Raw genomic sequence first — 18,304 nt, 5'->3', positions numbered from 1 at the left:
TGCTCCTCTGCTCATTCAGGCTGCTGATAGCAGTGAAAAAGAGCGTAGCCTGGCCAGATCATATCGTATAGAGGAACCTCACCGCTGTCGTCTGCGTCGGGTAAAAGGTAACGTTCAGAAAGTCTTGTCTTTCTTAGATATGACTCTAAGAATCTATACAAATATAGGGAATAAGGAGAGAGAGAGAGAGAGAGAGAGAGAGAGAGAGAGACCTCTGACCCATAATTCTTCTTGATGAAATAGATGAATAATCTCATACCACTAAATGCAGTGTGTGCGGCCAGTGAGAGATGGCGTGGTGGCTACGCCTTTTTTTTTTCTGGGTCCTGCTGCGACCCTTGCATGTTTTGGTTTACACAGTCCAGCTGATCCCGAGGGCCGGCGTGTCTTAAGTAGCTTTTCATTTACTGAGCACATGGCGCACCGCATACGCAGGTTTGTATCGACTATTTTAAGTAATACTTAGTTAAGCGGAAAGATGAGGTAAATACAGAGAAATTTGTTTGGTAACTTTAACCAGTAAGTGAAGAGTACACATGAAGTGATATAAATAAATGGCTTCCTAGCTACGTCTCTTCGTTGTATATCAACTGACTGTTATATTTCTCTCTTGTGTCTCCCCTGATGTGATTATTACACGAAAGTGCACTTGGGAACTTATCGTGTTTCATACACACACACACATCTATATCAGGGAGAGTTACATAACCAGTATGTATCCTGTTCATACTGTAGGGATACAAGTTTTCATTCAAATTTTACTATGTGTATTTTGTCTCTGCTGTGTATCGTATAAATTTTGTGTTATATGCAATTAACACTCTTGTATACATACCTAATATGTTTCTCATACATTCAACGTGGTTTAGGATACACAGAACACAAAAATATACATAATCTATTCATTGCAGATGAATGCACGATGTACGTAGAGTAGTATACATAGACGGCGGGGGCGGGTGTATGTAGGTCGACGTCCCCTTCCTCCTCCCGCCCCTCCCCTGCTCCCGGGGAGGGAGGAGTCACTCCCCCTACCCCAAGACCCGGCCGGACCGCGTTCCGTGCTCGGCGGTAGCCAGGAACACACATATCTCACGTAACACTATGTAGCATGGTAACGGGAAAGTCAGGAATGCTTAGGTACGGAACATCAAATATATGTGAGCATCATGTTACGTTACGGAACGTCGTGTGCGAAGGTGCGGACTGGTGAGTCATATGGATACGGAACTTTAAGTAAGAAGGTCATTGAGTTGTAAGTAGCACTTAACGGAACTTTTGTAAGACTCCGCTGAACGTTAAGTATCATTGTTGTGTAAGGACAAGTAGCAGAGCGACGGAAACGTAGTATCACGGACATCAAGTAGCGGGAACGTCCCAGGCGTCAGGGAACACGTAGCGCCGGTTACCCCTGCCTCCAGTATTTGGAACACAGAGTACCAGGTGCCCTCTCTATAGCGCCAGGAACATGAAGCACCAGTTACCCCTCCAGTACCAGGAACACGGAGCATCAGGGACCAGGAAGCATTGGAAACACTGGTCATCTTGTCCCAGGAGGAACACGGAAAGTACGGAACACCAGGTAGCAGAAACACGGAACAGTAATACAGGGAACTTCTGCTCCTTTCTGACCAAGGTTTTTGAGAGAACGGAGAAGTGAATGAGTATTACCCGTGTCCAGGCGCGAGGGAGGAGTTCCCTCCTATATAACTCCTTGTTTCTCTCCCTACTTCACCCTCCATCCCTTTTTCACTCCCTCCCTTCCTTCGTTCCACTCCCTCACGATACGAAGGTTCAGTCCTTCCCAACATGTCGTTTTCTGTATTTTCTGATCTTACATTTTTTTTTTTAAATGACAGTATGAAGATATGCAGTGGATAGATAGACAGATAAGCCGCTCAGAATGTTAGTAATGGCTAGGCACTCAGGTGAACCTTTTGAGCCCATCATACCACCCATCAGGGTGATATCAGCCAACGAATTAGGTTTGAATCCTCTCGTTGTCCGGATGGGGGGATGGGTGGATCCCCCCCGCCCCCTCCTCCTCCATTGAAAATGATAATCCCATTTTCTTTGTAACTTCCTGAACCCCGAAGATTCGACCCTTGCGAACGAGCGTACGACTCCTAAAGACGACGGTACGACGCTTAAAGGCAACGGTATGAAACGCTTAAACACTACGTCGCGACGCTTTAAGACGACGGCACGACGGTTAAAGACGACGATACGACACTTGAAGACGACGGTACGACGCTTTGAAACAGCGATACGATAGGGTCAGGTCAAAGGACGGGTCTCCATACCTCAAGAATCGTACTGTCGTACTGAGCAGAGGTCAAGTATGTCAGCTGCCATTTGACCTTAAAAGTATTAAGTAGAGTGAACCAAGTGTTTTGATAAACCGTCAGTATAGTAAACTAATCTGACGTGATAATCCAACTTACATGAATTATATGCATGTGTGTGTGTGGGTCTGGTTAGTACTTGGATGGGTGATCCACCTGAGAACACCAGAGTCTGGTGGCGTCTCCGTGCGGTGAGTGCCACGCGCTAGCTGTCCGTAACGAGGAAAGATCTTGTATATTCCTTTTGCGATGAGCGCTACGCGCTCCTGTCATGGTAATATGTCGTCGTAGGTAGACTCTCTCTCTCTCTCTCTCTCTCTCTCTGTTGTCCTGGTGTTTCCTGCCAGCAACATAGATCAGGTTTTCCCGCGTTTACATCCGGGATGCCCCTGGCGAAGAATTTTCTTACCAGGAACCACAAAGATATTGTGAGATCCCTATTATATCTGAATTTAATTAAAGCATTATTTAACCGATTATGATTATGAAGAGTTCAGTAATTCACTTGCAAAAATGTTGTTTTAATTTCCTGTCGATATTTACATATAGTGACTTTGATACAGTAGTTTTTATAATAGGTTTAGTTGGTTAAGGGGGTTTATCGTCTTTGTTCATCCTGGGAGAGGAAAAAGGCGTCCTTGGCTTTGTATATATGGGACACCCCCCCCCCCCTCAGACCGTCTGTTGTGACGTAGTGAAGATTTGTAGTGTCCTGTGGTATAGCACTGTACAGTGTAGTGCGGTGTAGCACTGTGCAGTGTAGTGTGGTGTAGCAATGTACAATGCAGTGTGGTGTAGTACTGTATAGGGTAGTGTGGTATAGGGCCGTAGAGTGTAGTGTGGTGTAGTGCCGTGTAGTGTAGTGTGAGGTGTGGCTCTACAGTGTAGCATACTGTAGGACCAGACAGTGTGGCAAATCTGACGGACTAGTTCTGGGACTTTGTATTCCTAGTGTCTGTGTATTTATATCATTGTTCCAGTCACCCTGAAGAACTGTATGTGTGTAGTTGCCATAGATCGGAAAGTAGGGGTTTCGTCTGGGGGGGGGGGGGGGGCTGAATACCCCAACTCGTTGCTTACACATTTTCAAATTCGTTTCATAATATGAAATTCTACTTTCTCAGGCGACTGTATCTCCCCCCACCCGCAAAATCTATACATCATCATCTCCAACAGAAAATTTTGCTCCGCGCAACGTAATAAATCGGGTCTCCAAAATCAGAATGCATCTCTTAAAAGAAATCCTGAGTTTACGTTCAAAGGGAACTTGGGCGGAGATGAGGTATGGGGTTCAGGCGTCATACGTGACAGAGGAAGCGTTCACACACAGGTGCTCTGACCTTGACAATATAACCTTGAGATATACAACTCTCATATACAGTAAACTGGTATCGTAGATTCTCTTTTATTCCTTATTAAATTACGATGTAAAGTTGTTGGGGGACGTTATGGAAATCCTCTCCTCCTGGTTTACTTTTCAATGAAAAGGAACGGAGAAGTGGCCAAGTGAGGATTTTTCCCTTTAAGGCTCAGCTATCTTTTCTTAATGCTACATCGCTAACGTAGGAAATGGCGAGTATGTATCGGAAATATATATATATATATATATATATATATATATATATATAGAGAGAGAGAGAGAGAGAGAGAGAGAGAGAGAGAGAGAGAGACTACAATTCATCCTAATCTAGGACTCGTATAACTCATAAAATTCCATTCTGAAAAGCTAATAATAAAGACAGTGTACACTGTTCCTCTTCAAACACTTCATATTTTACCAATAATTGTTCATTTCCCTGATTACATGTACATAATTGGCAATAAAGAATGTACTTTACAAATGACCACTGAAGTTGTAGAGGTGTAAGTTGTACATAAAGATACCATGAATTTCGGTGGTCCAGAAATTAGAATCCAAGACATTATCCCAAAACCTATGCAAAAAAAAAAGAAGCCAAAATTGCACATCTCATTATTAAACCTCATTCTGTGCATTTTCAAATACCATGTAAGGGTGTATGTTTCCGAATGTGTATACATTCATAATGTATAAACCTGTATAACTATGCTCACGAATAACTCCAAAAACTATACATCATGAGTTGTTGCACATTTCTATCCAAAATCTTTCCATTCTCAAAAAGCGTAAATCGCCAAAGCCTTTTTCATGTACCAAAAACATCGAACATTTTCAAAAGTTTCAACAATTTTCTTTTTTCTTTGAAACCTCGTTTTTAGAACTCAACAATATCCAGGGCGTTTCTTTTCTTTTTTTCCTTCTCAAAACTGTGCAACAGCAACACCTGTGTGTCATTAAACTCTCTGCGTCTTTAAAAAAAACATTCACATACGTTAAACCGCGAGTTTTTTTTTTTTTTCTTTAAACTCAAGCAACCGCTAAACCTGTTCATCTTCAGATCTGAACATCTTCAAAAACTGTGAATGTCAGAAGCCGTACATCATACCATCCTGTACGCTCTCAGAACTGATGCATCTGGAAAAAGAAAAATAACACGGTACAACTTCAGAGTCTGTGTCTCCTCGTAAAGTGTGCGTCTTATGGAAGACACTTGATCAGAGCTTATAAGGATCTACTGAGGGAATCCTACTTTCAGCACACAACCCCCGCTTTTTTCCACACTCAAGAGGAGTAGACAGCCTTACCCTCCTGTGGAAACTTTGTGTTTAGATAAAGGGTATTTCTCTCTCTCTCTCTCTCTCTCTCTCTCTCTCTCTCTCTCTCTCTCTCTCTCTCTCTCTCTCTCTCTCTCTCTCTCTCTCCCTCTTTGGACTTTGGAATATGTATATTTCAGTTCGATAGTGTGTGTGTGTGTGTGTGTATGTTTCATTAATATGGACCAACGCGTATTTGGAGTGTGTTCGACCATATACTTCCCTGCATTTCTCCCTCTATTTTCCACATTCCCTACCTCGTGACTTGACCCATCCATTGCTCTGTCTTCAGCCGCTCCTGCTTATCATATCTTGACTTCTCTTCCACTTTAATCGAGTTTTCTGGTTGATTGGCCCCGCCAGTCAGGCTTGTATGACCTCACCCACCTGGTATATGTTATTGGTTTCAGACTCTCGTTACTGTCTGCATTGCCAAACACTTTATTAAATCCCTTGACTATTAAAACAATACTCTAACGTCCGGCTGCTCATACGTATCTTGTAGCTTATAATCTTGCTCGCATATCTTGAGCGAGCGTCTGACGCACGCTGACTTGACATCAAAAGTTTCAACAAACGTTTTTCCACGTTGGAAATAGGTTTAACAAAGTAACCAAGGACTTTAAAGTGGATGTTGAATGTTTGTATCTTGATATCTTTATTTAAGGGGAAGCGCGTGTGTTTTAGAGATATTCATAGATAGTGACCAAAGTCTTACTAAGAATATACTGTGGTAATCATTATTATCAATATATTAACAGTATTTGAAATTTTGGTTTACAAATGTCGAGAATATATATATATATATATATATATATATATATATATATATATATATATATATATATATATATATATATATAATTGGTTACCGTAAGATATGTTTTGTATGTTGTTCTTCGTGTGATATGAGCAAATCGATGTTATGTCGTCCCAGAACTATAAATATTATTGATGGTTCTGTAATCAGTAATGGCACGCATTCGAGTACCTGTGTTTGATCCTTTCTTTCTCTTTATTACATTACTGAACAGTGGTTACAGGGTAACATTCTCAGATGATCACTGCAGGGAAAGATTTATATATATATATATATATATATATATATATATATATATATATATATATATATATATATATATGTTTCTTACTGATGTGCTCTTTACAGTATATTAGAGCGTTCCCACCTTGAATACTACGTTCACTTTTGATCCCCCTACTTGTATAAAGACAGGAGACAATGGAGAGAGTACAGAGGCGAGCTACCAAGATGATTCCCGGACTGAAGACGAATTCTGTGAGCGCAGACGAAACGTGTTCCATTTATTTAGCTTACAAAATACTTAGTGACGAGTTATCTAATGTAGGTATCTTATATAAGTACTTGAAAGTGATCAAAATTTTCGACAATCTCGACCCGACAAAGTGTTTATGCATAGATGGCTGATTTCCTTTGTACTGTACTGCAGGAGGGCATTACCGAACTCTGCATGCTAGTGGTCACTCTGTCTCTGATGTGGGAGACACACACACACACACCAAAGAAACTGTGATTGCGGGCAGGAATCTACTGATTGAAAGTGTACTTGATGATGAAAAAAAAAAAAAGTCACCTTCGGCAAAGCTGTATCCCTGGGAATAAACTCTCGTCAAAGAACTTATTTTTAAGGAGTCGGCATTTCCCTGCTTACGGAAGTGGCGCAGCTTTGGCCCTGAGGAGATTTTAGGAAGGCCTTGGTAACACTGGAACTCCTTCAAAGAAATTGGTCATAATGTATGATAATAAATGGTGTTTCCTTTGGTAAGTCCAATTTTCCAGGGTCAAGAAATCCCTCCATTAAAAGGATATGTTGCCGACGGATTGGCCTCAAATATTCTTGAGAGTTTTCTAACCTGCGCTGGTTATCCTTGCCACACCTGATGCATGCTCGTCGAAGGCTGAGGAATATTCCCGATTTAAGCCGCCACATTACCTACACATGTTTAGCTTATTTTTTTTTTCGCTGATATCAAGTTATTTCCTACAAAACCAACTTTTTTTTTTTTCCAGCAGGTCACGCCGTTCCTTGTTTCAGTCGTGATTTTCCTTTTTCTTTTTTTCTCAAAACAGATTTTTCCCTATTTAGACCAGGATTTGCCCTCCACAGTCTGGGAGATTTAACCCACTGTGTCGGTGTTTGTCTTATTTTTAATACGCAAATTAAAGACAAAAAATGGCCGCATGAAATGGATTCTTCGTAAATTCTAAAAGTTAAGAAAACGGCGTACAAAACGCATAGTTTTTAGTGTGATTAAATCGAGTAACTTTTTTTGTTCGCGTTATGAATATTAAGAAAAATATGTGGTCGACCATGGCGGTGACACTTGCTGAGACATGCGAACATGGTATTGTTTTAGGAGCGCAAATATATATATATATATATATATATATATATATATATATATATATATATATATATATATATATATATATATATATATATACACACACACACACACACACACACACACACACAGTCATTCCTTTATCGCTCATCACACTCACGAACGTACACGTTCGTGTATACACACACTTCTGGAACACTGTTGTTCCTTCCCTCACCCCTTCTCCCTCGCCACCCTACCCGACAGCAGGCAGGAGCAAAAACCACATCAACTCTTCCGGTCTCCCCCTCCCCGTATGAGACAACTTATGCCTATTACCCTGTAGCACAGAGAACATTTGTTCCTTCATAACACAACACCAACCACCATAGCCTAATTTGATAGGAGAAAATATCGTAAAAAGACGGTTTGTGGATTTGTGGAAAATATGCCACAAAACCTTCCCAAAACTGCCTCCTCGTCCCCGTCCCCCACTACCCGTAGTCGCCCGGGCGGTCATGAGGGGGGGAGGGGTACCTCTCCGACCCGCCCCGGGAGCCACCGCCTTCGCACGGGGTGTGTGTGTGTGAGTTTGTTTGTGTGTGTGTGTACGTGGCCGTGCATAACACATGTGTTCGTTAGTGTTGTGTTGTGTCTGTTTGTATATATGTTTGCTTTCATATTTTAGTGTGTGTGTATGTAATTGCTTATCTGCTCTGCACTGGAAGAAAGTTATACACTCGTGGGGACCCATCTCCGGAATATTCTTCGTTTCCATACGAGCTTTTAAACCTACGTGCTATCCAATTTCACCACGTCGTCATTCAGTTTATTATATACGCCCACCTCATAATGTAAAAATAATTCTTTACATATTTTTCAAGAATTTTTTTGCCCCGTTTATTGTTGTGTTCGTTGATAGTCATATCCCAATATCCTGCTAACGATCTTTCAATGTGCACTTCATCAGTATGGTATAAAGACTTTGTACTTAAGTGCGCAGACCAAACTTGAGAAGCGCATTCGTGTATTGGTTCAGTGTAGGATGTGAACAGCTTGCTTGAATATTTCCTCATCCATATATCTAAGTTATTCTAATAATTGCCAGCAGACTTTTTTTTTTTTTACAATGCTTGTTAATGTAGAACTCTGGCGACTGGTTCGGGACGATTTCTCACACACACACACACACACACACACACACACACACACACACACACACAGCCCTAAAGCTTATTTTCTACAAGTTAATATTCATATTGAGGGGCTCCTCTCGCTCTGTTCTGTCCTCAGTACTTTACATTTACTCAGGTTGAACGTTGTCACCATGCATTGTACCAACTTTGTAGTCAGTTAAAGTCCGTGCGTGCGTGTGCACGTTTATGTGCAGGCGCTTGCTTGTATGTAATAGTTATATTGATGACAATAATAATAATAATAATAATAATAATAATGATAATGATGATAATAGTAATAATGATAATAATAATAATATGATAATAATAATAATAATAATAATAATGATAATACCAAGGAAAGATATTTTGGACTTGTTACACAGACATGGGGACGTGCTACACAAGGGAGACATATGGGGACGTGTCACGCATGGGGACGTTATACAAGAAGATACTTGGGGACATCTCACACTAGGGGGACACATTGGGACGTGTCGCACCTGAGACACATAGGGACGTGTTATACGGAAGAGATACAATAGGGACGTGTCTGGAGACACCTCAAGCCTGATACGGACACAGGAAGCACCCACGCGCACGCACGCACGCACGCAGAACAGGCACAGAACGACATGCGCAGCTCTGCACGCCAACCTCAAGTGCGCCCAGGCACAGCAAGTGCGCGCGCGCGCACGTCTAGTAAGCACACACACACAATTACCGACGTGTACAGCGTCCATGTATGCACTTGCGTGTTTGGTGCCCATGTATACTTCAGCATGTATGGTGTCCATGTATACTTCAGCGAGTATGGTACTCATGTATACTGCAGCATATATGGTGTCCGTGTATACTTCTTCAAGTGTATGGTGACCATATATACTACAGAATGTATGGTGTCAATATACACTTCAACGTGTATGGTATCCATGTATACTCCCTGTGTTATACATGTATACTCCACTGTGTATGGTGGCAGTATTTGATGTCCATGTATACTCCCCCGTGTATGGTATCCATGTATACTCCACCGTGTATGGTGTCCATGTATACTCTACTGTGTATGCTGTCCATGTATACTCCACCGTGTATGGTGTCCATGCATATCCGCCTGTATGGTGTCCATGTATACTCCGTGTTGTGTCCATGTATACTCTGTGTATGGTGTCCATATATACTCTACTGTGTATGATGTCCATGTATACTCTTCTGTGTATGGTGTCCATGTATACTCCGCCTGTATGGTGTCCACTACCGGTTGTTCCCGTTAGGGTGCGCCCCTGCCTCTGTCGTCAACATACCTGGGAAAAAAAATCACATGCACGTATTTCCTCCGTTTAGCTTTGATCAATTATATACATATTTTTTTATGTTTGAAAGTTCGAGTGTGTGTTTGTATATCCGTTCCTGCTTCTCTTCGCCATTTTCACACAGGGGCAGCTCCTTCCTTGCGCTTTCGTTGCCAGATTGCACTTATTGCTCACATTAAGGCGACCGTCGTCCATACTGCCCTCTGGCGGGGTCTGAAACCTCGGGGGCTACTGGGCTCACCCGAGACCCTCACCTGGAAAGTCAGAAGACGCGAAATAAATTTGGAACTGATAGGAAAAACGAAATATATAAGTTAAAATTGAGGAACATGAGAGGGAAGCCGCACCCGCCGCCAGGCGCCCACCGGCTTGAGCGACCACCTCCGTATACCGGCCGCTGCGGGATTGTAGTGTCCGCTCTCTACGTGCACCTCTTCCCCCCTCCTCCTCCTCCACCGCCCTCACCGCCATGTTGAATCCTCACCTTGCCCATACGACCCAGCTTTTTTATATCTGTCATTATTAGCCAGGGTGTATCGGAAATGGGAGGAAATATTTACCCCGGGAGGTTGGTAGGTGAGATTTACGCTAGGAGTTAGCGGACGAGCATGTCACCCCAACCAGTCAGTTCTCCCTGGGGTTGAGACTTGTCTGCCTGACTGTCTGCCATGTTGGCTCTTCACTGCCTCCTTCACCTCCTTTAATCTGTTTTCAAGTGGATTATTATACATAGATATTAAGCATAGTAAGATTTACTTCCGATGACTATTTTTTGTTGATGGGTAGATAACAACAAATACGATATGCATCTGTGTATTTGACAGTCGTATTACCGGGTGTTAATGACTTTAAGAATTATTTAGTCATGCTCGTAACACTATTTGCCACTTATGACTACAGTGAGAATATTGTTAAAGGAAAATACATTTCATAGGCATTTAATTAATACACTTACTACATGTTTGCAGGTACCTCTCCATAGCAAACACGTTCTAGAATGAAAAATGCACCAATGTTTATTTATTCTAGTCAGTCATTGCCCATTTTATTATTTATCTGAAGAGCAATGATTCCACTAAGCACGATATTCACTGTGGAAGGTAAAACACACAAATTACCAAAATATTCAAGCAGAGGTGGATGTTCCCGTTTTCTATCTCCATAGTTTGCCGGCTAACGCGTTTCATACTGTTCATTGTTGACGAAGGAGGGATTGAAGATTTTGCAATTTTCATCGATTTTCATGAGTGCGAAATACATTATTAGTTTCATATAAGCTCCTGCTGGGACCTGCTACTATGAAGTAATGGACTGCGTACGCATTACGCCGAAATGTCGTTGGGTAAGTTGAACATTTTGCCAATAACGCCTTGAATCGATGGCTAGCTGGCCGAGAGTTCGTAAACATTCGCTTTTCCCGAGTATCATCTTCGCTGTAAAAAGTATTACATATGATTTAACTTGTGTTAACCGTCTGTGGAAAACTCTGAAATGGACAGACTATGGACGTAAGTGTGTGTGAATCGCATAACAGTTTTAATTTGAAGATGAAAATGGACGTTTACGGCGTAGAGGCAAGGTCGGCCAAGTAACCCTGCGTGTGGTGTAATGGACGTGTATGTCTGCCTCGGGCCCCTCTCTCTCTCCCATTTTGAGACACTCCAACGTGTTTTTCCCTTGCTTCCTCACCTATGGCCTGTGTTACATCGTATGGTATGCATAATTTCGTGGAAGGGTTTTCATAGGAAAATTTATAGAGTGATTGAAGTTGTTATTTCATCTCGCCTCACCCATCAGAGTTTGGTAGTGATAAGATGAAGTTGAGAATAATATTTCCACTATGGACATCTCCAGTGCTTGAAAATTACCGTGACAGTACTAAGGTCTGGTAGGTGAGGCTATATGTAGAAAATAACAAGCTGAAGTTTGGTTAGTAACATGATATGTGACTAACATATCCCATGAACCATATTCAGATAACTCTCAAGCCATGTTTCTCTCATGTTTACCATTTCCCAGAATGCTCCCAAAGTTTGATAAGTCTTGTTATCTATTGTACAGTATATGCTTATTATGGAATATGTGCTGCCACAGTAGTTACTGTATGTTCCACTCAATTGAAGTGAACTTAACCACTTTACCACAGCCTCTGTGACTATCTTTGATTACTTTTGTCTTTATAATGTCTTACTTCAATTCAGTTGTTTTCATCATTGTAGAAGAGCTTTTATACTGTAGTTGGCCTGTGATGTATCTTGAAAGGCAGACTTAAGATTTTGCTAATCAGAAATTCTATGAATTTTTTAACAGCACTTGTTTTTCTTGTTAAGCAGTTATATGGATTTTAATGATGGTTTGCATGTACTGTAAATGTGTACTAGTTATTCCTTGTTATGGAGCATATGGCAAATAAGGTATATTTAAGGATTTATGAGTGTTTGTATTTTTTTTCATATATAGTTACATTATTTATGTGTCTATATACATATATATGCACACAAATACTAACATGTACACATTTACACACATTTATCAAGATCTCTGTTAAATGATTTATTGGTTGTATGGTAAAGTGTGGGTATAAATTGATTTCTTCATACCCAAGTCTGATTTTTTTTATCAAGTTTTCAATATTTGGTGCAGTATTTCTACTAAAAAAAGTATGACATACAACAAACTTAATAAGTATATTCTGATTTAGGTTTGATGGGCAGAGTTTGTTTGATATATCACCTATATATGCAGTTTGATGGGCAGAGTTTGTTTGATATATCACCTATATATGCATGGCATAACCTTACCAACATTTGATTTAGACTATACAATAAGTAAGATATATATATTTATACAAATTTCCATAAAAGTTATCACTATGCCTGTTCTGTGTGGTTTTATGGTATACTACTTAAAATCTGACATATTCATTTGGACAGCCTGTTTCATATTTGCTAACAAGCAGTTGGTTGACATAAAACAGATCTTATGCAGTCAGTGTTATTGATCTTCACATGAGCATAAAATTTTGACTGTACTAAATATGCAGTTTTTATGTAGTTTGTAATCTAATCTGATAGGTTAAGACAGGTAAGAAGTGATGATAACGAAATGATATATTGAATATAGATCAGATTTACTGCCTTGGTCTTTAAGATTACTATGTGCATAACATCCAAAGAAGTTTCGATCTTGTGTTGTTATAACATACTTGAGATTAGCTCTCACAGAAGTGTAAAAACATATTGAAGACTATCCATCAGAGGGATTTGAACCAATGAATAGATCAGAAGCCATCTTAAGGGTTTGAACCAATGAATAGGTATGAATAGATCACAAGCTGTGACATTGAAGAAACATTTTAGAATTTGATCAGATACATAGGCATTCTCTTAAGATTACCTTTTGCTTGACCTCATAAGACGTTGAATCTTGTACAAATGTAAAAATATTTAAGATTTGCTCATATAGAAGTCTGAAGGCCATGATTAATGTGTCCAAATTTACGTCACTAGTAAGCTGCCATTGCAATTACTGGTAACTGTGAAACTTGCTCCTGCACATAGTATAACACATTGTAAGTCATGGGTAAATTGTTGAGATTTAAATAACTTCATTAGTATTGGCACCAGATGAGGTGGATTGTCTCCACAAAACATGTCATGACACATGTATAGAATAATTACATGTTAGAATTATGTGAACTCTTACTGAAGTGCAGTTTCTGGAATATATAGGGGATAGGGGAGAAAAATTACTTCCCACGTATTCCTGCATGTCATAGAAGGCGACTAAAAGGGAGGGTAGTGGGGGGCTAGAAATCCTCCCCCCTCTTTTTTTTTTTTTTTTTTTTCTAATTTTCCAAAAGAAGGAGCAGAGAAGGGGGCCAGGTGAGGATATTCCCTCAAAGGCCCAGCCCTCTTAATGCTACCTCATTAATGCAGGAAATGGCGAATAGTATGAAAGAAAAGAAAAAAAATACCTCTCTGCTTACTGTTATTATGCCAGTGTTAAGTTGTTAAACCTTTGATCAAATAGAAACACCACTGATGGCTGTTGGAGATTATGATCTAAAGTTGCTTACTAAGAACACGTGCTTGTTTTCATTTTCTCATGTCATTTATACAGTAGTTGATATTTGTAGCAGAGTGATACATGTAATCCGTGTTGATTCCTAAGACATGGAGATGTGTATTAAGCAAATAGGGATGGTTCAAGTAGATATGGTAGCTGTATTGTTCAAGAGGAATAGTTGCAGTAGGTTAACAGCAAAAAGATAATGAGGAATTACTCACTCTAAAGGTTGATATTTTTTTAGTAAACATTTCAGACCTCACTGGAACTGCAGTTTAAAATGGTGAAAATATGAAGATCAGTTGGAGAAAAAAATATTTTGTATAGTCTATGTTTATTTATATATTCATCATGATTACCCCTTAATCTCCTTCTTGAAAGGGTCCCAGAGGTACTTCAGCAGCTTTTGTTGATCCAATGCTGCACAACAGGGGAGTGATGGACTTCTTTGTATTGAGAAATTCATTAACAAGATTATACACCAAGAGATACAATCTTGTGAAATGTGACTTTTAACTTGTGGTGTAACCTTATGCACGTGGAGTTCTGTAATGCACCCATGTGCATATATAAACAATCCCACCTCCTTATGCTTGGTACTCACTTTTGTGCAATAACATGAGAACCCTTCCCCCAAACCACTCCATAACTAACCACCAACCCCTAAGGAGAGGTAAAGCTCACCCAGTGCCTCATACTTTAGTAACTGCTGCTCACTACCCCCAACCCCTAACAGGTATATCACTGACAAAATGTGTATACCGAAACAACCCAACAGTTACTAAATAATCAACTTCCCAATTCAGTCTTAAGCTCCATTCTACCAGACATACACCCATCCAAAACCACAACCCCCAGACAAACTTGGTTCACACTGTTCCTTCTTCTCTTTGGACATCACCCATGGCTACAGCACTACAAACACCACTTTAATATGTCTCATTTATCTTCATGCCTTTGATGCTTTCACCATCAAGAAATTATAGAGCTCTTCCTACTCAGTTCCTAACACTCTCTGCTCTCAGACACACATACGACATGGCAACACTTATGACCAATGGTTCTGACCATTAGAGGTGGCTAGCTTCTTGAGTGCTGCAGGAGCCTCATAAAGATGGAAGGGACTCCAGGGACTGAAAGTAATTATATTTAGTTGCAAACGAAACATAATAATGCATTCAGAACAGTCACTGGCTGCCTGGCAACAACAGGCTTCATACACTTACACAGTGAAACAAAGATCCACCCAATAATGTACCACCTCAATATGCTAGGCACACAAGTCTGTGTAACAACACTAGACCCCTCCAACCCAAACCACTCCATTTGTAACCAGTGTTCCTCAAGTAGAAGAATAATGCTTACCTGTGCTTCATACTTAAATAGGCTGCGCATAGATCCCTCCACCTCCAACAGATGTGACATTGAAAAACACACACATAGTAGGACCCCAACAAACATTAAACATCTGACTTCCTAATTAAGTCTTAAACTCAGCCCACCTGATATTCAGCTACCAGAAGCCACAGCCCCCAGGCAGATGTGTTACACTCTGCCATGCACACTCTAGATCTCGCCCATTCCTACAGCATTACAATCACAGTTTCAACATATGTGAAGAGGCACTCACAGAGGCACTCACATCACAATACTTTATGACCTGAGTGTTGATTGAGCCTTATGAAGATAGAAGGGAGATTCTGGAGCTGGAATTAAATAGATAGAGGTGTTACCAGCCTCAACATGTATGAGTTTACACTGAGAGTGAAAAGTCAATTTTGGCAATGCTGTATATTGGGAGAAAAGTCTTGTTAAAGAACTCCAAACTCCAAATAATCCATATTTCCTTAGTATGTATATATATATATAGAGAGAGAGAGAGAGAGACCTGGGGATGGGGAGAAAATACTTCCCATGTATTCCCTGCCTGTTGTAAAGACAACTAAAAAGGGAGGGAGCAGGGGGCTGGACATCCTCGCCTCCATTTCATACTTTTCCAAAACAAGGTACAGAGAAGGGGGCCAAGTAAGGATTTTCCCTCTTAGGCTCAGTCCTCTGCTCTTAATGCTTAGCGACCTCGCTAACCTGGGAAATGGCAAATATTAATGAAAAAAATTGTATGTGTATGTATATGTTTGGTCACATGGAGAGAATGAGTGGGCAAAGATTGACATAGAGAATATATGTGTCAGAGGTGGAGGGAACAAGAAGTGGGAGACCAAATTGGAGGGGGAAGGATGGAGTGTAAAAGGTTTTGAGCGATTGGGGCCTGAACATGCAGGAGAGTGAAAAGCGTGCAAGGAATAGAGTGAATTGGAATGATGTTGTATACTGGGGTCAATGTGCTGCCAATGGATTGAACCAGGGCATGTGAAGCGTCTGGGGTAAACCATGGAAAGTTTTGTGGGGCCTGGATGTGGAAAGGGAGCTATGGTTTCGATGCAATATACATGACAGCTAGAGACTGAGTGTGAACGAATGTGGTCTTTGTTGTCTTTTCCTAGCACTACCTTGCACGCGAGCTGGGGGAGGGGGTTTTCATTTCATGTGTGGTGGTTTCAGTATGTTTGAAGGAATAGTGGTTCCAACAATGTTGTATGGTTGCGAGGCATGGGCTATGGATAAAGTTGTGCACAGGAGGGTGGATGTGCAGGAAATGAGATGTTTGAGGACAATATGTTGTGTGAGGTGGTTTGATCGAGTAAGTAATAATAGGGTAAGAGAGATGTGTGGTAATAAAAAGAGTGTGGTGGAGAGATCAGAAGAGGGAGACCAAATTGGAGGTGGAAAGATGGAGTGAAAAAGATTTTGAGTGATCGGGGCCTGAACATGCAGGAGGGTGAAAGGCGTGCAAGGAATAGAGCGAATTGGAACGATGTGGTATACCGGGCATGTGAAGCGTCTGGGGTAAACCATGGAAAGTTCTGTTGGGCTTGGATGTGGAAAGGGTGCTGTGGTTTCGGTGCATTATTACATGACAGCTAGAGACTGGGTGTGAACGAATGTGGCCTTTGTTGTCTTTTCCTAGCACTACCTCGCACACATGAGGGGGGAGGGGGTTGTTATTACATGTGGCGAGATGGCGATGGGAATGAATAAAGGCAGACTGTATGAATTATGTACATGTGTGTATATGTATATGTATGTATATATATATATATATATATATATATATATATATATATATATATATATATATATATATATATATATATATATACGTTGAGATTATAGGTATGTATATTTGCTTGTGTGGACGTGAATGTATATACATGTGTATGTGGGTGGGTTGGGCCATTCTTTCGTCTGTTTCCTTGTGCTACCTCGCTAACGCAGGAGACAGCGACAAAGCAAGATAAATAAAAAATATATATGTGTATATATATATATATATATATATATATATATATATATATATATATATATATATATATATATATATATATATATATACCTATCCCTGGGGATAGGGGAGAAAGAATACTTCCCACGTATTCCCTGCGTGTCGTAGAAGGCGACTAAAAGGGGAGGGAGCGGGGGGCTGGAAATCCTCCCCTCTCGTTTTTTTTTTTAATTTTCCAAAAGAAGGAACAGAGAATTGGGCCAGGTGAGGGTATTCCCTCAAGGCCCAGTCCTCTGTTCTTAACGCTACCTCGCTAATGCGGGAAATGGCGAATAGTTTGAAAGAAAGAAAGAAAGATATATATATATATATATATATATATATATATATATATATATATATATATATATATATATCCCTGGGGATAGGGGAGAAAGAATACTTCCCACGTATTCCCTGCGTGTCGTAGAAGGTGACTAAAAGGGAAGGGAGCGGGGGGCTGGAAATCCTCCCCTCGTTCCCTCCACCTCCAACACATATATCCTCTTGGTCAATCTTTCCTCACTCATTCTCTCCATGTGCCCAAACCATTTCAAAACACCCTCTTCTGCTCTCTCAACCACACTCTTTTTATTTCCAGACATCTCTCTTACCCTTACATTACTTACTCGATCAAACCACCTCACACCACATATTGTCCTCAAACATCTCATTTCCAGCACATCCACCCTCCTGCTCACAACTCTATCCATATCCCACGCCTCGCAACCATACAACATTGTTGGAACCACTGTTCCTTCAAACATACCCATTTTTGCTTTCCAAGATAATGTTCTCGACTTCCAAACATTCTTCAAGGCTCCCAGGATTTTTGCCCCCTCCCCCTCCCTATGATTCACTTCCGCTTTCATGGTTCCATCCGCTGCCAGATCCACTCCTAGATGTCTAAAACTCTTTACTTCCTCCAGTTTATGTATATATATATATATATATATATATATATATTTTTTTTTTTTTTTTATA

The 18,304-nt window shown here is 40.5% G+C and overlaps 1 protein-coding gene across 7 annotated transcripts in view; it reads left to right on the top strand.

Moving 5' to 3' along the window:
* Positions 1 to 18,304, top strand: part of LOC139767190 (serine/threonine-protein kinase tousled-like 1) — a 172,898-nt gene that overhangs the window by 54,720 nt on the left and 99,874 nt on the right. For 4 of the 7 annotated variants that reach the window (XM_071696256.1, XM_071696254.1, XM_071696255.1 and 1 more), the window contains exon 1: positions 11,219 to 11,378. The exons of 1 other annotated variant lie outside the window; for it this stretch is intronic. In XM_071696256.1, the coding sequence (XP_071552357.1) occupies positions 11,249 to 11,378 (130 nt within the window). In that variant the 5' untranslated portion in view covers positions 11,219 to 11,248. 2 more of the 7 variants (XM_071696258.1, XM_071696257.1) reach the window with 2 other exon arrangements.

The sequence above is a fragment of the Panulirus ornatus genome, chromosome 59, assembly GCF_036320965.1.
Source record: "Panulirus ornatus isolate Po-2019 chromosome 59, ASM3632096v1, whole genome shotgun sequence".
In the NCBI taxonomy this organism is placed as follows: domain Eukaryota; kingdom Metazoa; phylum Arthropoda; class Malacostraca; order Decapoda; family Palinuridae; genus Panulirus; species Panulirus ornatus.
This window is presented reverse-complemented; position numbering and strand designations above follow the sequence as displayed.